Source organism: Varanus komodoensis, unplaced genomic scaffold (assembly GCF_004798865.1).
Source record: "Varanus komodoensis strain SLA01 unplaced genomic scaffold, ASM479886v1 scaffold18_1, whole genome shotgun sequence".
NCBI classification, from domain to species: domain Eukaryota; kingdom Metazoa; phylum Chordata; class Lepidosauria; order Squamata; family Varanidae; genus Varanus; species Varanus komodoensis.
The window spans coordinates 4,688,043-4,701,197 of NW_025335548.1; the positions used below are offsets into that span (position 1 = coordinate 4,688,043).

A 13,155-nucleotide genomic window follows, 5' to 3' on the forward strand; every position below is an offset into this window, starting at 1 on the left:
GGTTTCGGGCAGGAGTCTTTTCCGACTGTGTCTGGAGGTGGCATGAAGCGTTCCTCGACTGTAGTGTAACCCAGATATTTATTTATTTACGTGTATGTATAGGCCACCTATAATTGCCGAGGCCCTCCTAGGCAGCTTACAATGCATAAAACATATTACCAGGTAAAAACACATTAAAACCGATTAAAACATAACAAATTAAACATCTATAAAAGCAATTAAAAAGGGCCACAGTGTGCAGGCTAAATGTTAAAAAAATTCCTCAAAAGATAGGCTCATCTACATTCCTGCTGCATGGACCCTTTTGCAACAGAGTCCTCTGAAGCTGGAAGGCCCAAGAAGGGTTGGCCTAGTTTCTCCCCATGGGCTTTCATTCCCTTGTAGACCACATGATTTCTCTTTTTACAAGCGTGGAACTGATTTTTAGAATGTAGGACATTCTGTTTTTCTTTTTTTAAAGTAATGATGGAAAATGGGTTGGTTTCTCATTCTCAGAATGTGTTACGCAAGATAACAGCTTCCCTCAATGTGACTGAGCATACACAAAACGCCTTGATTAGGGAAGAGTTGGTTGAATGGAAGCAGCGGCAACAGATTGCTTGTATTGGGGGACCACCCAATGCATGCCTGGACCAACTTCAGAACTGGTAGGTCTGAAAGCATGGCTGATGCCACCAGGGGATTTTTGAGAGAAGACTGGAGAGAATTCAGCCTGGGGAAAGATCACCTGATAATGTTCCATATGGAAGGGGTTCCCCCCAACAAAGCTGTTCACTGGGAATTACGAAGAAACTCCTTCCACTGTCATAGTAGGAGTATTTTCTAAGAAGGAGACCTGTAGCTTTCTTGTAGCTTTCCTTGAGGAGACCTGTAGCTCTCTACCCCAAGTTTGGAAGATGGGCATATGTGTGATACCCTAGTTCAGGTGTCTTCAACTTTTTTGGTTGAGTGAAATTGGAAATTTGAGAGAGTGTGATGGGTGTTCTCACAAAATGGCTGCCATGGTTGCTTGCTCATGCATAAAAGAGCTGATATAATAGGCATGGCTGGTCACAAAGTGCCCATTTCCCAGCAGGCAAGCCGATGAGACTAAAGGAAAAGTTCCTTGAACCAAACACCAAACAGGTGGAGCGTGAATTCCCAAACATAAAACCAGAATTTTGAACGCAGATGCAGATAGTGCTGGGCAGCAGCATTTCACTTTGCAAGCCAGCTTCCTCATTAAAAATTTGTTAAACATACTTAGTTTAACAAAAGTTAAGTAAAATAAAAGAGCTTGACAGGGTAGCTGTCTGTGGGGCGCACTGGTGCCCATGAGCACTGAGTTGGAGACCATCCTTGGCAGGTAAGCATGGTGTGTGTTTGGCAGTTCCTTAGTCTATGGAGAATGGTCATCTCCTCCAGTCCCAGCGGCAGGGTGAGTGGGGTTCTCTCTCTCTCTCAAGGCTTCTGGGGGAGTGTTTAGTTGGGAGACCAGCCCCATAAATGTACCCCAGCGAGATGGATACCCCCCAGAACCAGAACCCTTCTTGTAACGGCAGGTTCACCGTGATCGCCGAGAGTCTTCAGCAGATTCGTCAGCAGCTTAAAAAACTGGAGGAGCTGGAGCAGAAGTTTACCTACGACTCGGACCCCATCCCTCAGCAGAAGAAAGGACTGTACGAGCGCACCCTGGGCCTCTTCAAGCAGCTCATTCAATGGTAAAACTCCTCCTTGCTCACGTTCAGGGCATCCGTTTCCCTCCCGTCAACAAACTTGGAAGCTGGCGAAGGGACCGGCAGCAGTATTGTTCTGTTTCCTGTGGCAGCTTGCTTCCTGGCCAGCTCGCATTGATGGGAGCCACCACCCAACCAGTTGGGCAGGTGTGGGTTGGGCAAATAGGTAGTTTGTTGATAGAATTCATTTTAAAACAGCCTGTATCTTTAGCCATTAGACGTTTCCATCTGTATAATCTGTGAGGGCTCGTGGCATGGTAGCTGTCTGGATGGGAGAAGGGGCTTCACAGGGGAAAAACAGTTGCCCATTGATTTGAATTGTTGAGTTGGCAGGAAATTGTTTGAGCGTTGATGCGTTGGGTGCATGTTTGCTGCAATTTTCACCCTCCCCTTGCAGAGAGACGCATTCACCATCCGTGTGCCGTTTCTTTTCCAGTTCCTTTGTGGTAGAAAGGCAGCCCTGCATGCCGACACATCCTCAGAGACCGCTGGTTTTGAAAACTGGAGTGCAGTTTACGGTAAAGCTGAGGTAATTTTTCCCCCTTGGAGTATTCACTTGCGCCAAATGTGTTGCCTGCTTCGTTTTACTTAATTTCTCTAAAGCAGAATTCCCCAAGCTGGTATCTTCCAGTTGTGTTGGACTGTAAATCCTATCATTCCCAGCCATTGTGTTTGGAGTTTCAGTCCAAAGCACCTGAAGGGCCCCCGGTTGGGAAATGTGTTCAGAAGGAACAGAGCATTCTAATGCCGTATTATAACTCCAAGTGAAGGAGAAAGCCACTGAGGGAAATGTGCCTCAAGAAAAGGGGATCATTTAAACCCTTTTCCAGCTTACGGCCAGCAGGAGATGACTGCGTGATGCTGCTCACTTCCACTGCGGGTGGGTTCTTGATCATCATGAATTGCCACGTAGACCGCAGGTGTGTCTGGGAGTAAGCCCCAGTGAATTCAGGGGGCTCCTTCTGAGTTGAGGTGTGTGGGCTTGCACCATGAATAATGAAGCGGGGGATACGCCTAGCGATTACCCTTGGCTGTTCCAGCTGTGGAAGACTCCTAGTGAGTGAGAGGGAAAAGACCCCCAGAATGGTCAGGAGTGGGCACCTTTGGCCCTGCAGATCTTTGGGCCTAAACTCCCATCGTCCTTTGTGATTGGTCAGGTAGGCTAAAGCCAACATGAGTGGTAGGCCAAAATGTCTCAAAGTTGCCCGTGCTGGCTGTAGGTGGCAAACATCCTGGGGCGTCTTATCCACTCCCCTGTGCAGGTGAATGGCTCCCAGGCCTCTGTGGAAAGAAGAGGGGCAGCTTTGCCAATTTCCCCCTTCACTCTTCAGCAGGGATGGGGGGCAGACCTTTGTGCTCTGCACAGCGGGTTGTGCAGTGAGGTGCTTCTGCAGAAAGGAATGTGCAAAAAGCATTGCCATCTTTTCCTCCTCCGGCTCAGAGAACCATCCACCCATGGAAGGTCACGGTTGTGTACAAGCTCTCTCTTAAGTGGGTTAATTAGCTCTCCTGTTGATGCACAGAGAGAGAAGATGACATTTAGAAGAAAGATTTATTCAGAGGCTTAAGAAACCAGCTAGATAACTCTCTTCCAGCAAGGGTAATAACATTTGTGTGACTTGCTTTCCAGGTTGCTGGTAAAGCTACAGGAGCTGAATTACAAACTGAAAGTGCAGGTCGTGTTTGACAAGTGAGTGCCTGCCTGCCTGTCATTACGAGATGCATGAGGACCTGTCTCACAGCTTTCATTCCCTGTTACAATTTTTGGAAGAAGTTGAAATCTGTGCCCTTTATTAACACTCAGGCTCGGATCCTGATTTAGTGTACTTGAAACCCACATGTTTCAGTGGAGCTTTATTAGGACTGAGATCCAGCTGCAACCCTCAGCTCTCCATTTTCATTTGTTGCCTGCCAGTGGTAATACGGTAACACCGTAATTCTTCTGTGAATTGGAGTTTCTTCCTCTGCTGCTTGTAGACACATTGGTGTAAACCTTACTTTGCACAGTGGGGCACCTGTGACTTGGAGTTGGCATTCATTTGGTGTGAATATTTGTGCTTGCAGCTCAAAGCACGTTGTTCTGATTGAAATGGAGTGGAGAGTGAGCATGTGGCATGCTTGGCAAAGATGGAAGGGTCAATCTCTTTGACGTTTGTTGTATTTTGCTTGTCATTTTTACCCTGTTTTGTGGTGGGAGCTGCACAGCCTGAGACTTTTTTTGTTATAGAGTGGCATATCAATATTACAAACAAGCAATGCAATAGCGAGCTTACTCTTCCAATTTACAGTGCAGCAGTGCTGCTCCAGTGCAAGTCTGAGTAACTTTTTTTTAGTCCAGTGCTCAGATTCCAGTCTGAAAAACATCTTGGAGTGGGGATGGTTGGGTGGGGGAATCTGTACTTTCCACCTGCAGATTCTTGGCCCCTCCTTCCTCTCCCTAGCAGGGAAGTAGCTCTTATCTTTGATTGTCTCTCGATTGGAGATAAGAGTTTTTCCCTGTTGAGAGGGAGAGTCGAGTCCCAAGAAAATGGTGACAAGAAGGCCACAGCTTGACCTGTGGGCCAGGTTTCCCATGCCTACCTTAATAAAGCCCTTATTGCAGTACCACAGAGCTGTCTTCATATTCTTAATGCTTCCTTGTGAAAGAAAAAGCTCATGGATTGCATAGTGATATTTTAGTAATGCATTTGGTAGCACAACTGCTGAAACTATAACCAGATGTCTGATACACATCATCCTATTGCCTGACCACTTTTTTCTCCCTTTGTAGAGATGTCAATGAAAGGAACACGGTTAGAGGGTAAGTTGCCTCTTTGCTCGCACACTTTGCTGAATTTTTTGAGAAAGAAATCGATTTGCTATTTATCAAAGATGCATTCAAATAATCTGTGTCTCACTAAAGATTTAGGAAATTTAACATCTTGGGGACCAATACCAAAGTGATGAACTTGGAAGAATCAAACGGAAGCTTGTCAGCAGAATTTAGACATTTGGTGAGGAAATTTTATATGGCGAGAGATGAGTTATATTCTGAAAACTTAAAGACCTTCATTCTCCACAGGCAATCAGGCAGCAGATAGGTTGGGCTCGTCTTGGCCTTAGGAGTTCTTTTCCATGCTGCTGGAAGCATACCTGTATTAAAGCCACACATGTATTTCTCTGTATTTACCCCATGTCAAAGGAGCAGTTTCCAAGGCATAAAGGCTGTCGGAAGTATATGGATCTGCCTAGGCTTTATTGTATTTAATTTAAAAGCGACTTGCTGCTGCCTGAGTAAAACCTACTCAAATTGCTCTGGCAGGTGGTTGTGCTTCCCTGGTCGACGAGGCCGTTCATTCACTGGGCCAATTCTAGAGCAAGCCATGGGGCAGAGATGCCCAGAAACAGTGACTCGCCTCTGGGAGACGAGACGAACCCCTTCCGAGCCACCTTGTGCTTAAAATCCGACCAAGGAGGGCTGTGGCAGAGACCCCTTGAGGGAACCGTCTGCCGCCTGGCACCTTCCAGTTGTGTTGGACGGCAACCCAAAGAATCCCCAGTCAGCAAGGAATAGCTCAGTAAGGCCAACCAGATTAGTCAAGTTTTAAAAAAAGAAGGCATTTTGCCGCTGAAGATGAGTCAAGTTGCCTCCATGGCGGTCGATGGCATTGCTTCGTGGCAATGGCGTGTTCCAAAAGAAGGATGCGTGTTTGTAGACAGTACTAGAAGAGCTAGGAAAGCAAGGAGGTGTTTCTGGAACCCCAGGGTCATGTTGATGTGAAATTTGCTTTTTTATCTAGTAGATCAAAAACCCTGAAAATATAAATAGGGTTTATTTATATTTATTTATTTATTTATTTATGGACCATAAATGCCACTTACTCAGAGGTTTTGCCTTATTTTGCAGCAATTGAAGGAGCAAAAGAACGTTGCAAGAACTAATGAGGTAAGAGAAATTATTGCCTGTTTCGCATCCCTTCACTCCGTTTCCTTTTACTCAGGCGACATGGCTTATTAAAGGGCTGCTTGATGGCCCAGTCTGCCTCATCCCATGGATTTCTGTTCCTGAGGATACTGTTGCTTTTAACGTTAACCTGCAAATGCTGCCACTGCTTCGAATTCAACTGTGACTCTCCAGGAGCAGAGCAGACTGTGGCTGGCAGAACAGATCCCACCTTGTTGAAGCTCCTCCCCACGTGCCCCCAAGATCTGGTCTGGAGGACTAAGGGATGTCCCCCCCTTTGCAGATTTGGGAAGGGGAGAAGCAAGTCTCTGCGACATTGGATGGAACCGGGAAATGTAACTACAGTGGTACCTCAGCTCATGGACACCTCAGTTCACGACCAAATCAGGTCGCGAACAGAAATTTCTGAAAAATTTTGCTTCAGGTCATGAATTCCACATCGGGTGGCGATCGCGATCGTGCTTGTATCCCCCCCAGAGCACCTGCCTCCCCGCCAGTGCACCTGTGATCACGTTTGCCTCCCTCCCCGAGCACGCCCGTCTTCCCCCCTGAGTGCGCCCACTTCAAATTTTTGTGATTAAAAAAAAATAGTTACAGAATGGATTTACCTTATCTACATTGAACCTTATGGGGAAATTTGTCTTGGCTCACAACCAATTTGGGTCATGACCAAAGTCCTGGAACGGATTAAGTTCATGAGCCAAGATACCACTGTAATTGCATAATTGAAAAGGATAAAAAGGACTTTACCTATTCATTATTTTATACACAACAAGAATATTTTACTCTAGATATTTTGGTCATGCATGTGACTTAGAAAACATTTCATGCCCTGGGGTGAGCAATCCAGATGTCTTCCAGATGTTTTTGACTGCAGCTCCCATAATCTCTGGCCAGTGGCCTTGTTCACTGGGCTTATGGGAGTTGTAGACCAGAATATATGGAGGATATCAGCTTGTCTCTCTCTGTTAGGCAAAGGCTTTCAAGATCTGAGCTGGCTTTGTTTACATGCTGCTTCATCATTCCTCCCTGTTTCTTTGTATCTTAAGGGTCCTCTCATAGTGACAGAAGAACTCCATTCTCTCAGTTTTGAAACGACACTCGAGCAAAGCGGCCTGACAATTGAACTCGAGGTGAGACAAAAGAGCGTGAGGTGGGATGGAATAGCAGCCACTTTGCCCATGGGGTGTTCTGAAGAGCTTGGTGCAGCACCAGACTTGGACTGCTGGTTTCTGTCCTCATGCACAGAAGGTCCCTGGAGCCTTTGGTGAAGAAGGCCAGGTGGTAGCTGTGCAGAATGAAGACTCTCACCTGAGACCCTACAGAGCAGTTAGCCTGGAGTTAGGCGTGGCTCCTGGCCACTCTTACGTAACTCTACTAAGTGGTGCTGAAGTTCTTGCAATGAAAAGACTGTGACAAATAGCTGGCCATCTGGCGTGGGATGGCTTCCAGGGTCCCTTCTCTAAGCAACTTGCAGTGGTGCAGTGAAGTAGCTAGAGGGGACTTACTGTGGCCCCAGTGGGCTTTTGATTTGCTATGGAAAAATTTCCAGTGGATTCCTGTAGGAAGTCTCCCCATGACTCCTTTTCCAAAAACGACCAGTGGGTGGAGCAGATTTCCTTTTTATAGGAGAAAGAGCAAGGGAACCGCAGATAGGCTGAGTGACTTCACTTCATTTTTGTTCCTCCTATGCCAATTGCAAAGAATTTGGAGTTAGGGCTTGAAACATACTTGGGGAGGAAGTCACCTTGAATTTAGTGAGCCATACTTTGGGTAGACAAGTTTAAGGGTGCTTCTGAGCATCAGTCATGTATGCTGATATTTCTGTGTCGCAAAGGAGGGTTGAGGGATGCGCTGCCGTTGTGGTGCCTGGAGGATTATTTACGTGTATCATCCCGGGTTGATTTCCATAATTGGCTAGTGCCTTGGCATTGGATCTGTGAGCTGATGGTAGCGCAGGTAGCATTGCGCAGACCCACCATCTTTGACTATTATGTTGTATGGAAAGGACATGGCTAGAAAATGCAGGTGGAGAAGAAAGCCCACCAAATGATCAAGGACTTGACCAACTTCCCTGTGAGGAGTCTTTATAGCTGGGACCATTGAAAAGTGAGTAAAGGTGGGAGAAACACAAATAGAAGTGCATAAAATAATGGAGGAAGTGCATCGGGAGAGGGTTTTTTTTAATGAGGCTTCCAGGGTCACCCAGTGATGCCGAATGGTGGGCAATTCAGGATGCTTCCTACAGCGCACAGTTAATCTGGAATTTTCTCCCTCAAGATGTAGTGATGGCCCCCAGTTTGGATGGCTTTAGAAGGGGAGTAGACTGAGTCATGGTGGATCAGCAGTGCTGCAAGTCCTGATGGCCCTTGGCTGCCCCAGCCTCTCCCAGTTTTTTTGATCTGCTAATACCTAGCCATCTTCCGTTAAAATTCCTAAAAAAAATGAAAAGCAAACAGAGCTTTCATAACCCCGCTTTCCTAGCACCTTCTACATACCTTGGACTACAGCTACCATAATCCCCAGTAGTCAACACATCAGGAGCATGCCAGCTTGTATAAGGACTGGATTTCAATATTTTCTTGCTTTTTCCGACTTACAGTTGACATTTGCAATTTTATAAGCTATTTGTTCAGCTTTTCCCTCTAATCTTTTCTTTCAGACTACCTCCCTTCCTATTGTCGTAATTTCCAACGTCAGCCAGCTGCCAAGTGGATGGGCTTCTATCTTATGGTATAACATGCTGACAACGGAACCCAAGGTAACTTAATAGCCATTTTTTTCCTTCTTGCTAAGCTGAAATGGCTGCCTTGAATCATCCCTCATTCGTGCCACGCGTAGCAGCTGCTTGGGTTGTTGCCCAGTTGGGTTGTTGCCCCGTCGTCCAGCTCTCATTCCACAAGCATTTGTGGGCTTCCTCTGGCTCTGCTTGCATCGCAAGATTGGGCCGAGCACAAGAAGAAGTCTGCAAATACCGGAGGAATTGATTCTGCTGGAATCCCGACTCTACCTTGTGCCACACACTCGGGAGATAGGCCGTATATGCAGGTGCGTTGCAATGCAGGAAAGGGGAGGGCAGGATTTTACCACAGCAGGAGTCCTTGCAGGAAGGAGGAATAAGATGGAAGAAAGCTGTGGGGAAGCCGATCATCTTGGTGCCATCGAGGTTGGGGAACCAGGGAGGAGTGTGGCACCCAGTGCTCCAGTGGCGGTGCATCCACGCCAGTTTGTGCTCTTGGCTTCAAAGGAGTTATCCATGGTGCCGAGCCTGCCTTGGGGGTAGGGTTCAGCTCCTTCACCATCCAACTAAAACACAGGCTGGGTACACTGCCCTGCTGACAGTGCGGGCACCAAATCCCCGTAGGGGTGCTCAACCATTTGTGTTTGCACCATGTGTCCGACTTTGGGCCAGTCGCTGTCTCTCAGTCTGACTCACAGGATTGTTGTGGGGACGGAAGGGTGATGAGGTGGGAAAGGTACTGTGCAAATTCTAAGTTCTTCTCTCTGCTCCCTGCCCTCTTTCCTCATTTCTCTCTCAAGAATTTATCCTTCTTTCTTAATCCGCCGCACGCAAGATGGTCTCAGCTTTCCGAAGTTCTGAGTTGGCAGTTCTCGTCGGTCACCAAAAGGGGGCTCAGTGCAGACCAGCTGAACATGTTGGGTGAAAAACTGCTCGGTATGCACCACTCGCCTTGCCTTTTCCCGCTCCCCCAACTGCCTTAACGTTGCAAGTGCCTCTTTTTTCAAGGCCTCGGGGCCTTTTGCCTCGTTGTTAAGCAGTCGTCTTGGCCTACAGCTCCCGTCGCCTTTAGCCATCAGTGCCAGCGGTGAGGAATATTGGGAGTTGTAAGCCAAGCCATCTGGAGAGAAACAAGTTGCCTGCCCTGGTGGAGAGCTTCCCCTGGGAAATCCAGGGCACAAGCTCGCATACGCTTAAGCCAGAAAAATGTCCTGCAACTCCCGTTGTTCCAAACTGGGGCAGTGCCGGGGGCTATAGGGTATTTTGTGTAAGTCTGCACAGGGCTACACTCGTCCTGCCAGAGAATGGCCTGTAGCACATTCTACTCCGCACGAGCTGCCAGTGTGGGGGCACGCCTGACTTCTGCTCTTTGAACAGCACCTCTCTTCTTCCCCTCGATGCTTCTCAGAACAGGCCCTTCCGTGGCGTGAGTCTCTCTCTCTCCTCTGTGGAGCTCCCTGGGCCGGTCACAGACTCTGAGTCTAGCCTACCTCATAGGGTTATTGTGGGGATAAGAGCGAGATGAGAAAGAGGGTTATGTAAGCCACCTTGCGCTCCTTGAGGGAAAAGAGGATGGCTAGAAATACAAAAATATGAGGGAGGTTCCTCTCCTTAGGGGGTTGGTCAGCTTGGGACCCATCCTTGCCTAGCCTGAGGTTGATAGTAGAGGCTGCTTAGTTCCACAGAGGCCCTTTCGGGCAGAAAGGTGATGGATTCACCAATATTTTAATAAGTGCTCATAAGCCTTACTGATTAGTTTTTGGAACTGGCATCCGCCTTTTCTGCTTCAATATGGGTCATGTGGGATGGCTCACAACAGTTTTTTCAAGTTAAAATTAGAACACAAATCAATAAAATATATAATTAGAAATTAACGCTTTATGTGTGGGTTCCCCTACAAGTAATGATGGGGTTCACATGAGACAGCAACCCCTCCCCCCAGCTAGCAATAGTGGATTGTCACCCAAGAACGTTTTTCATAAGCTTTTCCTGTACATACAGAGCGCTTATGGCTAATCAGAGGGTGGTTCTTGCCCAGAGTGGGTGGCCACGTCATTTGAACCCAAGAGAGAGATTCGATCGTGGTTTGCCGCACTTGGTCACAGAGCCACAAAATGGGAGTAGCTTGTTTTTCAGGATCTTGCTGCTGACCATCCTTGGACCATCCGCCATCATTGTCCCCTGACTTTCTAAATTTCATTTTGATGCCTCAAAATGGCATGATTGGAACCCTTTATAAATTTGCTGGCCGTGTGCAAGTGTGCCCGTAAGCTTGGCTAAGGGAGGAGCCAAAGGAGTAAGCGTACCAAAAGGAGAGGGGACGGTACATTCCACCAAGTGATGTGGCCCTGTCGGTTTTCAGTGCTAAACCGACACTTCTCAGCATCCTCCACCGTTTTAGCACTTCTCTTGACTCCAGCTATTCTGGAAAGAGGAAGTGTTGACTCCCTTCCCCTTTTCTGGCTTCCTTTTTCAAATATTTACCCCTCTGGTTACTACAACTTCCCTGACAGTTCGTTTTTTTATTTGTTTAATTGCAGCAATGTATGTCAGTATAACTGCTGGGAAGTAAATGGAGGCAAAATGTACTCAATTTAAGTGCTGGGAAGTAAAGGGAGGGGAAATTTGCACACCTGCTTTAAACACCCCATTTAAAAAATGGCAGCAAATAGAAAGGGGTCGTGATTGGAGCAGGGAGAAGGGAAGAAGAGGGGTTCTTCCCTGGGCACCAGGGTGCATGCCTGGCCTCTCCCCTATGGATGTGGTCTGCATTGCCCCCTTGGGGGCGAACTGGCATCTCCGCTGACCTCTCAGTGGCCTTGGGCTCTGGGGTTCAGTGTGTCCAGTAAGGGTCCATCAGCAACACAACCCTTCTCTGGATTAGAACAGCGTTAGGAAGTGGCTCTCGGGGCACTTCAGAGTCTTGGTGTGACAGCAGAAAAGGCCCTATTGCATGCACTCTTCGGGCTGGTTTCCCTTTTTCCAGGCAGTCCTCTTCTGTCCCCAGAGAGCTGCAATAACAACGGATTCTAATTTTAATTCTTTGTGCCCTGAGATTTAATCTCAGTATTGCATTCTAACAGATACAAAGTAATTCCTATTGCGTAAGTCAGTAACACAGTACTAATCTGTTTCTTTCAGGTAAACCTTGCGCGGTTTCTCCAGATGGCACAATTTCTTGGGCAAGATTTTGTAAGGTAGGCGCTCCCTTTCCCCCAGTTAAATCTGGCCAGCTTCAGCCATGAGTAAGCCCACTTTGGCCCATTGATGTTGGTGCCTGCACGCTCACTTCCTTTCATGGCAGTCGGGGGGCCTGAATCAGGCCCTGTTGGGAGTATAACGTGCCCTTGGTAAAGAAACAGAGCACTTCTCTGGAAGGGTTTGTCGAGCAGCTTTGTTCTGTCAGGGTGGGCAGTCCTTGTTCAAGGTGACCCAGTACAGCTTGCTCTGAAGGCACCTCAGGAACTCAAAAAATCTGTGAGTGGTGTTGAGTGTGCACAACTCACAGAAAATGTGCCACACCAGCCTCAGCTTGCAGAAAGAGGTGTTCCAAAACGCGCACGCATGACAGCGGCATCTCACTCGCCAGGACCAGTGCGGGGCTAGCTGTGCTCTCGCTGCCGATTCCCCACCTCTTCCTCACTCTTCCTTGGCAGAGGAGGCTGCGAAGGGGAGACGCAACTCAGTGGGAGCCAGCTGGGCACCCTTTTGGCGGCCCCGAGACCGGCCCTTTTCCTTTCTCTGCTGTGTTTTCTGCCAGAAAAGGAAATGCGGAGAGTGTTTTCTCAGCCAGTCTGAGCTGGTGTGTATGGGGGTTGGAGTGGGGTTCAGTTTATTTCACGTTAACATTATTGTACTCAGTAACTTTGAGTTTGTATTGCTCTGCTGTTAATATTGTATTTGAATGTGCATATGCTATGAGCATAGTATTGCATTTATACTGATTTTGTATTTTGCTATTGTAAATTTTTGATCAAGTGTTCTTGAAGCAACAGCAGATTTCGCAGTAGCCTTATTTAAATTACATGTCGCTCTCTAAAAAAATTCAGTTGTATTCGATTACATTTAATTTCAATATTTTAGTCTTTTATTAGCATTTTTACTGCTCAGTTTCTGGTTATTTTAGAGAATGTTCATATTCTTGGTATTATAAAAATGAATATGTATGTTCATATGTATATAATGCTTTTTATTTCTGCCTCAGCGGTCCCTGAAATACTTTTCCTATTTTTGCCAGTCCCCAACTGTAAAAAGGTTGAAAACCACTGGTCTATTAAATGCCCTCTCACATATGCCTACCTAGATTTTATGAAAACTGAGCTTATCAGTGGATTTGAAAACTTATTAGAATGGAAAGGGAGTAACAGTTAAAGACGCCTCTCAGTGGATCCAGAAAATCAGGAAACAAACCTGTGAGAAGATGAAAATTAAAAGTAGCCCTAGGGATGATGGAGAAATCCTCAGTGGATTCAAATGAGTTCAGATTTCTGTCACTTCAACGGGTAGATTCTGCAGCAGGCCAGCTTTTCCCAAATTTTGCAGACTTGCAGATTTCCTTCTTTTGCTCTTTTGTGCTAGGAGTATTTGTGCATTTGCAAACAGGAATGAAATTCTTACACATTCCTTTAAAAAGTCTGGTTTCATCTATGAGCGGACAGTGGCATGAAAAGTGCCTGACAATCTGGGAAACACAGATGGAAAGGATTTAACACAATCTGTACATCCCCTAAGTATACCCTGGACATACATAATTGGTG

At 46.8% G+C, this 13,155-nt stretch overlaps 1 protein-coding gene across 3 annotated transcripts in view; it reads left to right on the forward strand.

The window, feature by feature from the left end:
• Window positions 1–13,155, forward strand: part of STAT1 (signal transducer and activator of transcription 1) — a 33,750-nt gene that overhangs the window by 12,157 nt on the left and 8,438 nt on the right. For all 3 annotated transcript variants that reach the window (XR_006414413.1, XM_044426984.1, XM_044426985.1), the window contains exons 8-18: window positions 496–647; window positions 1,542–1,700; window positions 2,152–2,244; window positions 3,346–3,405; window positions 4,486–4,515; window positions 4,618–4,708; window positions 5,602–5,640; window positions 6,708–6,791; window positions 8,321–8,419; window positions 9,199–9,334; window positions 11,540–11,595. Coding sequence is in view for 2 of the 3 variants with exons in the window: in XM_044426984.1 (XP_044282919.1) it covers window positions 496–647; window positions 1,542–1,700; window positions 2,152–2,244; window positions 3,346–3,405; window positions 4,486–4,515; window positions 4,618–4,708; window positions 5,602–5,640; window positions 6,708–6,791; window positions 8,321–8,419; window positions 9,199–9,334; window positions 11,540–11,595 (999 nt within the window). In the remaining variant the exon portion in view is untranslated. The remainder of the gene's footprint in view (window positions 1–495; window positions 648–1,541; window positions 1,701–2,151; window positions 2,245–3,345; window positions 3,406–4,485; window positions 4,516–4,617; window positions 4,709–5,601; window positions 5,641–6,707; window positions 6,792–8,320; window positions 8,420–9,198; window positions 9,335–11,539; window positions 11,596–13,155) is intronic.